The 17126-nt window shown below is 35.1% G+C and overlaps 1 protein-coding gene across 1 annotated transcript; it reads left to right on the top strand.

Annotated features, from left to right (window-relative positions):
- The first annotated feature begins 1611 nt into the window (after positions 1-1611).
- LOC133285538 (uncharacterized) lies at positions 1612-7018 on the top strand. The gene is made up of 8 exons (XM_061482778.1): positions 1612-1762; positions 4279-4341; positions 4456-4560; positions 4741-4860; positions 4983-5033; positions 5120-5558; positions 5660-6585; positions 6699-7018. Exons 1-8 carry the CDS (start codon positions 1612-1614, stop codon positions 7016-7018), a joined length of 2175 nt encoding a protein of 724 aa, XP_061338762.1.
- Positions 7019-17126: the final 10108 nt, after the last annotated feature.

Here is a 17126-nt window from a genome sequence, read left to right as displayed (position 1 = left end):
GTTCAGTTGTCCGTCCTCTTAAAAAGATTAAGTTGGAGAAAGAGTTAAGTTTTTACTGCCAATTTTACTGTTGAACTGTATTTTGGTAGAGGTGTTGGACTTACGAACTTTACAAATTTTATAACTTTACATGCTCACTCTGTCTCCTCTGTTGTTTATTTTTTGTACAGTTTTGATGCTGAAGCCAGTCACACCTTGCAGCAGACAAAAAATTTGTAACTATTAAACATTTGCTGCCTGTTTCATTGGAACTATGTTTTAGTTTAATTGTTGTATTGATGTATGAACTTTTTGCTCATTATATTACCTTTTGTCATGTGTTTAACATTGATCGTGTATCCACCTGTCGTTTTTTGTTTACGTATAGTTTTGAATGTTTTGTTATCAACATTGTTTCTTCGTTTTGCAACATCTTCCCGTGACTTTAGTAATACGTTTTTCACTGTTGGAGGTAATAAAATATCAGGACGTGTTATGAAATTTATTTTGTAGTTTCAAATAGTCCTTTGCAGACACATTTAATTCAATGTTTGCCACAATTTTCGTTAGGGATGACGTTTTGTATGCAATTCTTCTTACTGCTCCCTTGAATTTCGAATTAATCTGTTAGAGATTTGAAATTGAAAAATAAATATGACAACACAAACGGTTTGGGTGGGCTATATTAGTTCATTCAATAAATGGGTTTCCCAAACGTTGCACGTGTTGATCGATTGAGGGTTCGTGAGGTTATAAATATGCAAAAGTTGGGTTATTTGTTTTTCAGTTGTGTTCCTTAATCATCCTTCTTTTGTGAAAGCTTCAAAATTGTTGATTCTTTGCTGTAACTTCTGTCAATGGCTGAAGCATCATATCCAAAACGTTCAGAAATAGACAAAGAGGCAGATGGATATCTGACAAGTAGATTAATATCTATGCTTTGTCGTCAGGTGGATTAATACTGTAATGTTTTTATGGTTTATTGTGTTCATGGTTTTGTTTATGTCATTGTTTGTAATATCTTTTGTTCACTTTTAGAGTTTTCTGGGTGTTCATATTTCTTCTGTTTTATTTATCTTTAAAAAATAGAAAATGGTAGTTTCAAGTTTCAGCTGTATCAACATCGTGTCAGTATTTGCCCATGCACAGACAGTTGCTTTTGAGGAGTTTTCCTGTTCATTTTTCGCATGCAATGGTTGAAATATATGCAAATGCCGGCTATGCTGATGAAGAGGGTTTCAGTGTCTAAAACATCATCATTATTGCAGTGTAACAATATTAATTATAGCATTGGAAACTAAAAGACCATGAGTAATACTCTTTAACTTGACTGCGGATGGGATTATTATGAATGATGGTGATACCAGTGTTGAAAAAACCGGACCGGCCCGGCCGGGTCAACCAGGAAACCAGTAAATCGATCTTGTGGCCGGTCCGATTTTTATGTTGGATCGGTCAAGTGTGCGACCCGGTGTAACCCGGTGTGATCCGGCCGGTTTTTGCAAAAACCAGTGACTCGGGCGATTTTAATTTGAACCGGTGGATCATGCATATTCATTTAAAAAAAAGAAGAAGAAGAAGAAATAAATGACTTCGCGAGGAGAAAAGAAGCGTAGATCTGAAATTTGAACCATGAAAACGGATGAAGGATGGATTATTTTCATCACGGGTATGCATGAGGAAGCGCAAAAGGATGATTTGCAAACTGCATTTCATGAATATGGAGAGAAAACTGCATTTCAGGATAATTTGAACCTCGATAGTCGCACTAGTTGTGTCAAAAGTAAATGACAAACCCTCTTTCCATTCCTATTATATTTTTTGTACAAAGAGAACTTTCTGTAGATGTGATTTGTGTTTTATGGAAAAGCAATCTTGATTGTTGATTACAAAATCATCGACGGTGTGTAATTCACAATCCACGTCGTCCAATTTGGTGGATGCAGTAATCCTCCAATGGCTTATATATTACAAATCGATGACATGGCGTGGTTGGGGTTACAAATGGATTACTAATGGATGCTGTAATCAAGAATTAGGAAGGGCTGTGTTTATCAATTATTAATGATTGGGCTATTTTAAATAAAAATAATCCAATAAATCTATATATAAGGTAATATTCTTTAATATCAAATTTTAACAATTGATCTGGACAATTATATATAATTTATTATTTTTTATATTAGAATATTTGGAACTTGTATCATTTTTTACAGGTATTTGAATATATTTATATATTTTTTAACATAAATTATTTATTTATATATACATATCGGGTCATGCGGTTCAATCAGTGATCCACTGGTTGAACCAGTGACCCAATAACCCAGTAACTCGACCGGGTCGAAGACCGGACCGAGTTTAATAACATTGGGTGATACATTGGTTTACGAAAGGTGGTTCTTTCCTTAAAAAACTAATAAACGGCACGGCTAATAATATCATTTGCATACCATATATGTCTGCGACGTATAAGAAGATACAAAATACGAAGAGTTTGTTTCATCAATGGGAGTTCTGAAACAGTACAAATAAAACCTTTTCAAAATTATATGTGAGGACATAATTAAAAAAAACATATTAATAAGAATTTTAAATTACCAATATTAGACAAAATAAGTTATGAGCAATGAATTAAAATTGCTACAATGTTTTTCCTTTATATCAACGTACGTGTCATATTTACCTTGCTACAGTAGTGGAAATCTCTAACTATTGATTAATTTGTGCTTTGAAAAAAATAAAAGCAAAATTAATTATGTCATGTTGGGATTTAAGATGATCATTTATTATTTTTTACAATTCTTAATTTTTACAATAATTTTGTTGTCATATTTACTGTGCTACAGAAGTCGAAATCTCTAACTATTCATTAATTAATGCTTTGAAAAAATAATGGACAAATTAATTATGTCATGTTGGGTTTTAAGATGATCAATTATTATTTTTTACAATTCTTAACTTTTACAATAATGTTGTTGTTATATTTTGCAGTAAAACGTTTTCTTAATGTAACTATAGTATTTTTCCAATAGCGAATATGAATTGTTTTTCCAATTTTTTTTGTGTTAACTTCTCAAATGCTTCAAAAACTAAGTTCATGCAACTAATAACTAATGAAGAGTTACCAAACACAAGGTCCACTTTCTTTAGGATGAACTACAGGCTTTGTTTGGACTGACACAGTAACTAATCCTTGGCTGTTACGCTGATATCTCATCCAGTCTCCCACCCAAATCATCTGATATGTTTGCTTATTTTATTTGCTCACCATAATGAGTAATCCTCTATCAGAAATCAAAACACCTTCGCGAAAGAGAAGACCCAGACATGAAATGTTTCCGTTGATAGGTACGGCAAAAATAATATGCTTCATTTACTTCGTTTACATATATTTCCATCTGATAAGCGTTATGATTACCATGTAGAAAATCTTGCTGCATGTTCTGCTTCTCCCGTTGGCAGGTAAGTTCTCTTTGCCATTTTTTTATGCACTGCACAGTGATAATATTATCTCCATAAGTTTTATTATTATTTTCCATTTTAATTTTGTTTTTTTTTTTACCATTTAGCATTTCACAACTAACAAACATGGGGAATGAGTTGAGTGGCAGTAGACAGTGTCTTTGTGATATTTCTAATGGTAATGAGTTATGTTCTCTGATTATATTTACCATACTTTACTGCTGAGTTTGTTATGCACCATTACAGTAAGGAGAGTTTTGTTTACCATCATTGTCCCTTTTTATGAGCAGAGAGTTCTTCGAGAAATAAAAAAAGACAAGTTGTTTGAATAAGTCCTTATGTAATTCCACCCCAACGGATTGTATTGCAAATTTTCTGTCAATAGGTATGACCAAATTATTAATTTTGCATGATATTCAAATGTGAAGTTGTTATTGCTCGATGAACTTTTTTTTTTGTTTCTGATTGTTAACATTCATATTGTCAAGAAAATATTTCTCTGTGTTCTGCCTCCAATGTTGGAACTTAAGTCTTCTCTTTCATATCTTAATTTACAAAAAAAAATTATCATCTTTTTATTTGTAGTTATTGTACATCATCATGCAAATTTCCTTTTTGTTGTTTTCAAAAAGTAGCCTTTCTGAATTAACCAATGTGCAGAATGGTGGAACCAGTTGTACACAGCCTCTTTGTGATATTTCTAATGGTCTGCAAATTTGTTCTTTGACTTTGTCTATGAATTTTGTCAGATTACTTCCTAATAAAACATGACAAGCGAAGTTCGTTTTTTGTTATTAACGTGAAAATAGCCCTTATGTTCTAAATTTTGTGTAGATAACCTTTCGCCGTGCTCGAACCCAATTGCGGAAGTAGTTAATAATTCGATTCCATCTGAAGGTATGTTAAATATCACCATCCTTTTAGGTTTTCAAGATATGGTCTTATATAATTAGATGATAAAATATTGTACTTTGTTATGATTATAATACTATAATTCGTATTTTTTTTTAGATAGCAAAAATGCTAGGAAGATACGCAAAAGTATCATTGGTCAGAGGAAGAATGCAAAGAAATTTACACACACTCTCAATATTAGTAGAATGCCCAATTTAACAGGTTATTTGACCTGTTACGTAACCTGTCACCGCGTAATTACTACCCGGTTATGGTCTTCAATGTCTTAGAATATCATTGGCAGAATTAGAATATTAAATGAATTATTCGATGGTTATGTTTATTTTTTTCTAGTTTTATACTTAATGATTTTTCCAAATCGTATTTTTTATGTTTAATTAGGAATTGATCCTGACGAGACGATCACCGTGCGTCCAACTGTTGCTGTGTTATCTAAAGAGAAATCCGTGTCAGGGTTGGATTGTTGTCCGAGTAGTACTTCAACTCATGTCAGTCAACAAAGTAAGTTCACCTGTGTGGATTGTATATTATTTAGCCAAATGTTTTTTACTTATGTTTGTGGAATAATGGTATTTTTTCACTGATGTTTTATTAATTCTTTTACTCTTTCCTTTTCGTTACAGATAACAATTCAAGTTATCACACTGTGTCTGACATCGCCTCTGTCAGCGAAGGTTATTGTTTAACTTAAATTTAAATTTTTTACTACAAATTATAATTATCTATGCAATATGAATTTGTGCTATTTCGATATATTTAGATTATTGGGACGTAGGGGATCCTACTTTTATCTGTGGGCGTTGTGGAGCAAATATGTGGTATGAAGAAAGACTTAAAAAGGATCGAAAATCATGCATGCCAGAGTTTGGTTTGTGCTGCAGCAATGGAAAGGTTCAACTTCCTTTGTTAAAAATGCCTCCAAATACATTGCTTCAACTGCATGATAATTCAATTATAAGGAGCCAACATTTTTTACGATATATTCGAACGTACAACATGATTTTTTCCTTCACCTCCTTCGGTGCAAGAGTTGATGGATCGGTTAATGAAGGTTCTGGACCTTACTGTTTTAGAGTTGGAGGACAAGTTCATCATTTAATAGGCAGCCTTATTCCGCCTGATAGTCAGTCTCCAAAATTCGCTCAGCTTTATATATATGATACTGAGAATGAAATTGACAACAGATTGGGTTTTCTAAGGTATTACTCTAAATCTTATTTTCGTGTTATTTGTTTGTGGATTGTATTATATGTGTTATTATAATTAATTGACTGATGAGTCCATTGTATTAAAAATGCAGTCCTGCAAACAATGAAGACATCCTCGATCCCGATATTGTCAAGTCTTTGAAGGAAATATTAGATAAGCCCAACAGTATTGCCCAATCTTTTCAGTACGCTAGAGACCGTTATAAGGAAGATAGCTTCAACGGTGTGAAGTTGAGGCTTATTCGGAAGCATGGCAGTGATGGAAGAGTTTATAATCTTCCCTCTGCATCTGAAGTTGCTGCTTTGATTGTTGGAGATATAGACAACGCCATGGGTGACAGAGACATCATTGTGGAGACACAAACCGGACTTTTGCAGCACATTGATGTGAAGCATCCCCTATATCTTGGCTTACAATATCCTTTGTTATTTCCTTATGGAGAGGATGGTTATCGCGATGATGTCCAACGTACTTCCACTTCCAGAGGTAGTACAAACCCAAGGTCAACTATCAGCATGAAAGAATTCTTTTCATTTAGACTTCAAATTAGATCAGGGGAATCCCAAGTTCTTCATCACTCAAGAAAACTTTTCCAGCAATTTCTGGTTGATGCTTATACTATGGTTGAGTATGACCGTCTTAATTTCATCCGCCATAATCAAAATCAACTCAGGGAAGAGTTGTACAAAAATATTATACATGCATGGAATCAAGGTGAAGATGCAGCAGCTAGAACTGGAAAGCGTATTATTATCCCTTCTTCATTCACAGGCGGACCAAGATATATGGCTGAGAATTGTAAAGATGCTTTTGCAATTTGCCGTTGGGCTGGATATCCTCATATTTTTATAACAATTACCTACAATCCTAAATGGCCAGAAATTACACGGTTTCTTAAGGCCAGAAACTTGAACCCTGAAGATCGTCCTGATATTCTTTGCAGAGTGTTCAAATTCAAATTAGACCAATTGCTCCATGATTTAAAAAAGGAACATGTTCTTGGCAGAGTTAATGCATGTAAGTATTTGTAAAATTATTTTTCAGGAACTTTACTTGAACCCAAAAAAACTCTATCTATCACTGTATTATTTTCTTCTTATTACTTCTGTGCTTTTATTTCAATGTAACAGATGTTTGCACAATTGAATTTCAAAAACGTGGACTTCCTCATGCTTATATTCTATTGTTCTTACACCCTTCTAACAAGCCTGATAGTGGACTAGATATTGATAAATTGATTTCAGCAGAAATTCCTAACAGGGAAACTCATCCTGCTCTTTTTGTTGCTGTCATAAGTTACATGATGCATGGTCCCTGTGGTCCTAACAATTACAAGTCACCTTGCATGAAGGAAGGAAAGTGTTCAAAAAATTTCCCAAGGGTTTTTGTTCCCGTACAATTATCGACGATGACGGATTTCATCATTACAAGAGAAGAGATTATGGGATAGTTGTAATGAAAAATGGCGTTGAGCTTGATAATCGTTTTGTTGTGCCTTATAATGCAAAACTCTTTTTAAAGTATCAGGCTCATATAAATGTTGAATATACCTGTCAGAGTAGTGCTATTAAATATCTTTTTAAATACATTCATAAAGGAAATGATAGAGTTACTACTGCTATACATCATTCAGAGAATGAAATTAAAATGTTTTATGACTGCAGGTAATGGAATTAATCTCCATTAGCTTTTGACGTCCTAAATATGTATTATTTGACTAATAAAGCATGTTTGACATCGTACTTATTTATGTCAGGTATGTATCCGCATGTGAAGCTGCTTGGAGAATATTTGGATTCAAAATCCATTACAGAAACCCTCATGTGATGAGATTGCCATGTCACTTACCCGATGAAAAAACCGTTGTTTTTCGTGATAGTTCTTCAATATCTGAAGTAAAGACAAGAGAGGAGACCAGACGATCAATTTTTCAGGTTTGGATGGATGCAAATATAAAATTTCCAGAAGGGAGGCATCTTACATATGCCGAATATCCAACTCATTTTGTTTATAATGCAGATAGTCAAGAATGGCATACTAGAAAAAAAGGATTTTCAATTGGAAGAATAAATCGTTTTTCTTCCAATAGTGGAGAAGATTCCTATCTTCGAATGCTTCTTAGTTTTAAAAAGGGTTGCACAAATCATGATGACCTGAGAACTATAAATGGGGTGCTCTTTCCTACATTTAAGGATACCTGCTATTCTCTTGGACTTTTGGATGATGATAATGAGTACATTGATGCAATTAAGGAAGCAAGTTCTTGGCAGTCAGCGGTTTATCTAAGACGTCTATTTGATCTATTGTTATTTGGTAACTCAATGAATAGACCTGAAAATGTCTGGGTAAAGTGTTGGCAATTTCTGTCTGACGATGTTCTTTATCGACATAGGAAAATGATAGGACGTCCAGGTATTCATTATCCATATATTACATGCATTATAATGAGTTTTTTTATTTATTTATTACTTTATTGTCTAATTCTCAATTCCAACCGACATAAAAAAATTTAAAAACATACGACATAAGACTTGCTGAAGAGCAAATAAAACTGTCATACCAATTGTTATTTTTTAATTGTATTTGACGTTTGTACAGATGCAATTCTTACAGAAGAGCAAATAAAAAACATAACACTTGCTGAAATTGATAAAGTGCTACAAAGTAATGGAAAATGCCTTTTTGATTACCCTTCAATGCCCCGTATCATTGGTCACTCTTTGCTTGATAGAGTCAAACAACACATCAACAACTGATGAACCAATCGTAACCGTACCTCTGACAAGGTTCGGAGCTCGATCCGACTGCTGACGATCCAGAGTATAAACTCTCCCAGAAGATGGTGGCACTACCGGTGCCGAAGTAGGTGGAAAGGGAACCATCTGAAGTGGCACTGCCTGCACTGCAGCAGCCCTTGCTGTCGCTGACGGACAGTCTCTGGAGAAGTGGCCCTCCTTGCCACACTGAAAGCAAATCAACTGGCCGGTAGAGCACGGCCCAAAATGAGTCTTCCCGCATCCCGAACACCTGGGAGCAGGAGGTCTCGCTGCACTCCCCTGAACAGAAGTCCTCTTGAACTGACTCGGCGCTTGCCGAGCTGCCAACTGTTTACCCTTGTTCTTGTTCCCAAACTTCCTGTCTCGCCAAGAAGTGGAACTACCAGCTGCAACCTTCGTCGCCTCAGCAACCTTGGCCTTCTTGGCCTTACTCGAGCTGTAGTAATCTTCAATATCACGACACTGCTGAACCAGTGTTCCAAAATCTCTAGAAGCAGAACCAGCTAGGTAACCAGCAATATCCTCACTAAGTCCCCTGCGGAACTTAGCAGCCATAAATGTAGGAGTAGGCCTCGCCATCCTGAAGTGTGCAAACTTCACCAACTGGTTGAACTTGGCCAGGTACTCGTCCACAGACAACGAGCCCTGCACCAATCTGTCGAACTCTCCCTGCTGCCTCTCCTGAGCGTCATATGGAAAGTACTGACCCAAGAAGAAGTCCTCAAACATAGGCCAAGTCATCACATGACCCTGCATCTCGTAGACATGAGAAAGGTTTGTCCACCACTCATGGGCATCGCCGTCCAGCATGTAAGTAGCGAACATCAACTTCTGCGGATCTGTGCACTGCATTACCCGAAAAATCTTGTCCAACGCCTGAAGCCAACGTGCCGCAGAAACAGGATCAAAAGATCCATCAAAGGCAGGTGGCTTATGCTTACGGAAAGCATTCAGCCGGCGATCGATCTCCTCACGATCCTCAACAAAAACAGGGACGGTCTGCATGGCCCCCGTAAGATGACTGCCATCTCCCATCTGACTCTGAGAGTCATCCTGCAGACTGGGTGGAGGTGGAGGTGGTGGTGGTGGTGGCGGTTGAGGTGGTGGCGGTGGAGCATGACCAACATCAGGGCCATTCCTCATCTCCTCTAACATGACTCTAAACATCGTCATGTTCGCCAGACGGTTGGCCTCCAACACGTCTTCAATGGCCTTCCTGTTCGCCTCTCTAACGGCGTCCAGCATGGCCTGGTTTGCCATTCTCATGGCCTCCTGGTCGGCTAGTCGGGCCGCCTGCATCTCCGCTAATGCAGCCAGGACAGGATCGGGCCGATCCTCCGAAGTCTCGCGGTTTCTCTCGGGTCTTACCATGATTCTGCACAAGTTACACAAATTATGAGTTGATCAGGCCCACGCAATATGGTCACATATGCATTATCATAATAATACTCGACGGAGCAAACACACAAAACAGACACAACCAAACATCCTAATCATTGCAATACATACAGGTTTTTCCCTTGAACCGTTGCTCTGATACCATAAAATGTAACACCCCGTCTATACCCGGAATATTAACATTACATCGTATTAAGCGGTGCTTAATTAAAAATGCGGAATATTCTTTTTCTTTTCAATTATGACATCATTATCAATTACCAGCTTGATTACTTAATCAATTTCATAAAATATCGCCTGTATGTAAATTGCAATAAGACATCTACTGAAATATCTCAATATATAGATAAAGTGTGTATCTAAATCACGGCATTACATCAAGTAATCCGGACAATATCCTGGTACATTATTACAACTCCAAAAGACTCAAGACATAACCAAGACATAATAATACTATGTGTCATGGACAATCCCCATGCTCACCAAATAAACATAGTAAACAACAAGTCTCAACATAAAACTCCATAAACATAAACTGAAGCTATAAGCATAAGCAGCATGCAAATCCAGCATCTAATCATGGCAGCATAATATAACAGCAATCTAACTCAGCTCCGGCCTCCTGCCGCCTGAGGTCTCAACATTACCTGACCCTGAAATAAGCATTCCCCAAACGTGGGGTGAGATCTCTAAACTAGAAATCTCAGTAAGACAAGGGGTCCTCAAGGATCTTCCACCCCAATCTCACTTGCATGTGCAATATAAGTTCAAAAAACATTTATATCATTATCAGTTCCAAAACTATGTAGTGCAACAGATATCTATGGCATGTGTGTAATCACTATCTACTGGCCAGAGAAATGTAGGAATACATCTATTCCCTACATGTAGTATAAGGAACACCGCTTGCACCTCACCCACAGCCTCACCCTATTGTATGTTCTACATACTCAAGCTTACCGTATAGGTGGAACACCTCCATGCATATCAACAAGGCACTAACATACAATAGCTCAACAACATTTCCAAAACATCAAAAGCATGTAACACAGCATGCATATACCATATCCCCATGGGACATGGTGGAACCACAACATGGCTAAATCGAGGACACGAAAGCTTACCTCTAAGCTAGCTATCCAAAGCCACAAGCTCAAAGTCCAATCACAACAGATCACAATCTGATATGGATCAAATATAAATCAATAAACATGTACCACATGCATACAATTAAAGACAACATCTTTTCATTATGTTTTCAAGTCTTAAAGCTTCTAACAAAGGCACAAGTCATTAATCCCATGATTCTGGCTTAGTTCATTAATTACAGAAGTTCAACTTCATCAATCTAGGGTCTACAAACCCCCAATAGCCTACTGTATGCACAGCACAACTACTGTTCTGCGAAATCCCAGAATATCCGAATATTCCTCGGGACCATATCCGGATATTTAATATCCGGATATCTCACTGTACATATCCGGATATGCAATATCCGGATATCCAGAATCCCATATCCGAATATACAATATCCAGATATCCCAAAACCCCATATCCGAATACATATATCCGGATATCATATCCGGATATCCAATATCCGGATATTCCACGGGAAGATATCCAGATATTTCACGACAGAATGCAGTTTCTGCATTTTCGTGAAGATATCCCAAAAAGGTTCCCTTTTACCGATTTTAAACACCTAATCATGCATTTCTAGGTGTGTTAAGCCTTACCCAACAACAAGTTATCATCTTTTAACCTTAACATGCATCAAGCTTCAATTTTTAAGCCTTAAAACTCAAGTTAAAGGTTGGTACAACATACCAAGGCTCAAAACTCAGAATGGAGGTGCTCTTGGAGCTCAACACAACCCCTCAAGTCTGACTCAAGGAAGATGCACGAAAATGAACAAGAAGGTAGGTCTTTCACTCAACAAGAAAGCATCTTGGAGCATCAAAATACCAACAAAAGGTCACACCCCTCAAGAACAGCAAACACAGCTCTTTAAACTCCCTCACACAGGTTCTCTAACTCAGAAACAGCACCCCAATGCAGTCCCAAGACCAATCTTCACCCTTACCAAGTGTTTGAATGGAAGAACAAGCCTCAAAGGTGAAAGCTTGCTCATGAAATGGAAGGGAAGGCAATGGAACAGTGTATAAGGTGCAAGTCAGCCACCAAGTCACGTAGACAAGTCTGAGTGCCTAGGGTTTAGGGCCAAGAGTGCCTATTTATAGAGATTTATCACATAAACGCACAGTATTAACTTAAATTTCTACACTTAGCACTTTAATCCCAAACTTTGGATTATGAAACTACATGATTTTCTAAGATTTATCATATTTTTCTTATATTTTTCTGAGCAACTTTCCGGTACGCGCTTTTCAAAGCCAGTACCGGTTTCTAGCACCAGTTCTCATTATTTGGACTTGAAACTCGTTTTACAAGTCCTACATATTATTCTAGTAATTATCATGCACTTACTTTAATTTTCTGGGATAATTTTTCGGCACGCATTTATACCGACTAGCAGAACCGGTATCTGCACTTTTCTTCCGAAAAGCGACTTTCAGCATTCTTAATCACTAATTATGATTATTAAGCCTCATAAATAATTATTAAGTTCAATTATGGAATCATTTCCTATTTTCACATAATTAATTAATTAAATACCTTAATTAACGGTGCGGGTTCTTACAACACCGGTGCGGGTTCTTACAACACCGGTGTCAAAGGATCCTGATATATATATATATATATATATATATATATATATATATATATATATATACTGCAAAAGTGTAATATATAATACTCAAATCTGATTTGATTTTGTACCGTATCATATGTGATAATATTTTAACTTTTTAATATATTTCAAAGTTAAAGGTTATAATTACTACCTATCTTTCTTACTACCAAATCTTAACTGTTGATTTCCGCCAATCTAACGGTTATAATTTATTGCAAATTAGTAATTAATTAATAAGTATAACCCTATAAATTACAACTGTTAGATTGAAGTAACCATAACATCTCCCCTATTTCAAAATTCAAATGCATTTGATAATATAAAATGGGATAAGACATTGTTACTACCAAATATGTTACTTCCAATGTCACTATTATATCTTAATCATTGATTCCGCGGCCAATCAACGGTTATCATTTTCACAAATCAAATTCATTAATTAATTATTAATTCGTAATAAATAACCGATGATTAGAGAAAATCAACTATTAAGATATGGTAATAAATTATTTGGTAGTATCAATTTTTAGGAACAGTGACCAAAATGCCACTGTTCACCGACTTTTTTACCTAAATGCCACGCGAACAGTGTTATTTCTCAATATGCCACGCGGGCAAGTTTGCTATAGTGCCCAGCGAACTTGGATTGACGTGGCACGTTTCTGGTGGACAACAAGTTCGCTACTCCCAGTAGCGAACTATGTTGCAATAAATGCTGACACATTGGAGAAGTTCGCTGCCACATGCAGCAAACTAGGTGTCACGTGGCACAATCAGAATTAATGTATCAATCACAATAAAACACAGAAAATGAAGGAAAATGGCAATTTAATTAATGTGTCAATCACAATTAGCGTACAAATAGGATTAACTTTTTATTGTACCAATCACAATTAATGTACCAATCACCAATCACTTCGGAGGGCCATAACTTTTGATTCGGATATCTAAATCAGATATTTTTTATTTTATTTCATATAACTTTTCGAGATCTACCCAATAACACATCATTTGACATATTTTATCTCTCACAAACATCGTGTTCGAATTTGTAACAATGATATCACAAACAATTAATCTACTGATCAAAATTAATTGCGATTGATACATTAATTGTGATTGATACATTAATTGTGATCAAAATTAATTGTGAATGGTGATTGATATATTAATTGTGATTGGTGATTGGTACATTAATTGTGATTAATACATTAATACAATTAATTGTCATTTTCCTTCTTTTTCTGTCTTTTTATTGTGATTGGAACATTAATTCTGATCGGGCAATGAGATTGTGCCACCTAGCACACCAAGTTCGCTACCCCTGGTAGCGAACTTCGTCCAGTCAGCTTTTCCTGCAAAAGTATACCACGTGTCACGAAATCATTGGCTACCAAGTTCGCTACCAGTCGTCGCGAACTTGGACACGTGACAGTCAACTTTTTCTGCCAAAATGTGTCACTTGTAACGAAATCATTGGCTACCAAGTTCGCTGGGCACTGTAGCGAACTTGCCCGCGTGGGATATTGAAAAATTACACTGTTGGCGTGGCATTTAGGGAAATAAGTTGTGTAACAGTGGCACTTTGGTCACTCTTCCCAATTTTAATCCCATGTAAAATATATAGTTATCGAATTGCAATTCAAATATATCTCAATGGCTGTTTTTTAATAGTGAATGGTAAATCTTTACGAATCAGTAGATTTAAAAATAAAATAATTTAAAAATATTATATAAATCATGTATTAAATGTATTATTCTTTATCTGGATCTAAATATATAATCAATAAATAAATTAGATAGAAAGAAGAGGATTATTTTTGAAAATTAGTAGAAAATAAATTTAAAAATAATAAAATTGGTTTTTTTTAGTTAATCTCAAGTAGATTTAATGTGCATCTAAATAAAAATATATAATAAATAAGGCATGAAGAATAAAATTAAATAAAAAAGTATATTGAAATATAATAAAATAAGTTTTTATTTTTAATCAATCTTAAATATATTTGAAATATACAACAAGTAATAAATAAGATAGGAAGAATAGATTTAGAATTTAAAAAATTGAATTGAAAGTATATTTATCCATTATAAAATTGATTTTATATTTTAGTCAATCTCAAACAAATTTGATGTTTATCTAATTATAAATATGGTTTAATATTTCTTGTGTTATATAGGAAATAAAATTATCTAATTGCAATTCAAATCTTAAAAAGATTGGGCTTTTTTTTTTTTTTTTTTTTTTGATAACAAGGCTTTTTTTTTTTAATAGTGAATGAAACCGTATCATAAGATTTGAATTCAAATCTGATTTAATGTTGTACCGTATCATATTTTAAACTTTTTAATATATTTCAATCAAACGTATTTAATATAAAATGTATATAAAAAAGAAAGAAACCTATTACATTTTTAATGTGTGCATTGGATTCGAATCTCTTAGACATCAGAGACCAAATGCTTGCCTAAACATAGATAACAAAACTTCCACTCTTTGATTCATCTTCCATATGATTCATTCCCCCACACTAAACTGCATAATTGTTTTCTTTGTCATGTAAAACCAAGCTCTCTGTGTAATCAATAGCTAGCCCAAGCATGTGCACTTACAGGTGTAGTTTGGATACCAATATCCTTCATCCCTAAAGAAAGAAAGGTCCCTGGTTGCTGCTCTTTTACCCCTAAAATCTCACTACTTAATTGTGCTTAATCCCCACAGGTGTCTAATCCCTCCCCCTAAACGAACACTGATATGCATTTAGCATATTATGTTTTAAAGGCCAAAATATGAAAGAATTTAATCTAAATTGATTCAAAAAGGCATATTAATTGTGATAAAGATTGCAAATCAATTCTCAGACCTTCTCTCATTAAAATTCTTGTGTTTTGTAGAAAGATTTATACTGAAAAGAGATCAAACTACAAGTGTGAAAGAAGGAAAGCTTCTACTTAGCCGGGCTTAGGGGTGTTAACATGTCAGGCCGAGCCAAGCATTGGTCATAAAAGGCTAAACCTGTATTTAAATGTGTGACCAAGCTTGTTACTTGTTATGAATATAATTATCTGCATGTGGTCTGACTTATTTACAAAAAATAAAAGTCTGGTTTAGCCTATTAGCCTGTTTAAAAAAAAATAAGACAACAAAAATTTATCCAAACAGAATATACAATCAACAGCACTAGTAATTCCATAAATATTCATAAATTTAATGTATATCCAAACAGCATAATATAGAACAAAATCATTCAAAAAAAAAACTATTTAACCAATAAAATTGAGTGAAATGGATTGAGGAGAGAGAAATGACTATTATAATTAGTATAAAAAATAAATAATAAAAATTAATATACTAGAGAGGTTCTAAGGTCGAACTTTTGAATTGGAACCCGAGGCCTTTTTATTAAAGTATCTTTTATACAACTTCAAATTTGGTTCCAACAACTAATTTTAGATATGTAAACTCTGGCCTTCACGTGCCGAGCCAAAGGCCCCTGATTTATTTAGCACTCCAAGCCCCAGACTGGCGCTAGGCGCTAGGCGCTAGCAGTGCCAAAGATACCAAAAAGTATCTATTTCCTAGCACCTCTAGCGCGAAATTAGCACTTCCCAGTGCCAACATGTCGAATTCACCGAGCCACTAGTGCGGGTGTGGCGCTATATCAACGCCAAGGTATAATTAAGCTTCTGTTTACTGGTGCCAGCAGCGCCAAAACCGCGCCACTAGCGCCAGACGCACATGTCTTGTTAAGTGAATCTCAAATTTGGCATATCTTGTGGACGATTGGGGTGATTTTGAATCATATAAAAGGAAGAAAAAACCTTATTGAAGGAATACTTGGTTGGAACGAATTCAGAGCACAGAGACGAAGAATTGCTGGAGAAATCAGAGTTTTAAGAGAGAATTTGATTTAATTTCCTTTCAATAATAATTTGTCTCAAATTATTTGTGTTTACCTCAAATTTGCATATTTAAATTCTTGTATGCTCTAGTCAATTATATAGGGATAAAGAGGGTTAGGGTTTGATATCCAAAAAAAAAGAGTTAGGACTCGCAATAGACATATTGGGATCTTGACTTAGACAAGAGTAAAACGTTAATTCTTGCATGATCTATACATAGGCTTGAAGAAATTGCAAACTTTTGTAATTCATTTCCCTTAAGACTTAATCTAAAAGGGGTTACTAATACATTAGAATTCCAATTAGGAAAAAGGGTTAAATGCACCAAGACATTAGAATTTAATCAATTAATTATTTAGATGATGAATTGAATTGCTTGAAACAATTGAGATAGAATATTATTAAATTAAATTAAATTATAAAAGGAGAATCGGAGGTGAAGTAGACCTAACTGTCATTTTTACTATTAATTTCTAAATTCAACTTTTAATTTTCCGCGTTTTTGTTTTGCAATTGAATTTTACTTGCAGATTTCTTTATTTTATTTTTTTGGCTTTCTCATCTTTAAAGCTTACTCTTTCAAACTCATTGAATTGTACAAATTAAGGGAAATAGTAAGAAAAGTGAATAATGTCTGTAATCATCGTGGAAATGATACTGTACTCACTTCTTTATTATTTGTATGACCGATATATTTGTTGTGATTGCAACAAACACGACAACGG

Source organism: Gastrolobium bilobum, unplaced genomic scaffold (genome assembly GCF_033153095.1).
Source record: "Gastrolobium bilobum isolate Gb01-03AN ecotype WA unplaced genomic scaffold, APGP_CSIRO_Gbil_v1 utg27876, whole genome shotgun sequence".
NCBI lineage: Eukaryota > Viridiplantae > Streptophyta > Magnoliopsida > Fabales > Fabaceae > Gastrolobium > Gastrolobium bilobum.
The sequence above is the reverse complement of the archived record's forward strand: the minus strand, read 5'-3'. Positions and strand labels throughout refer to the sequence as shown.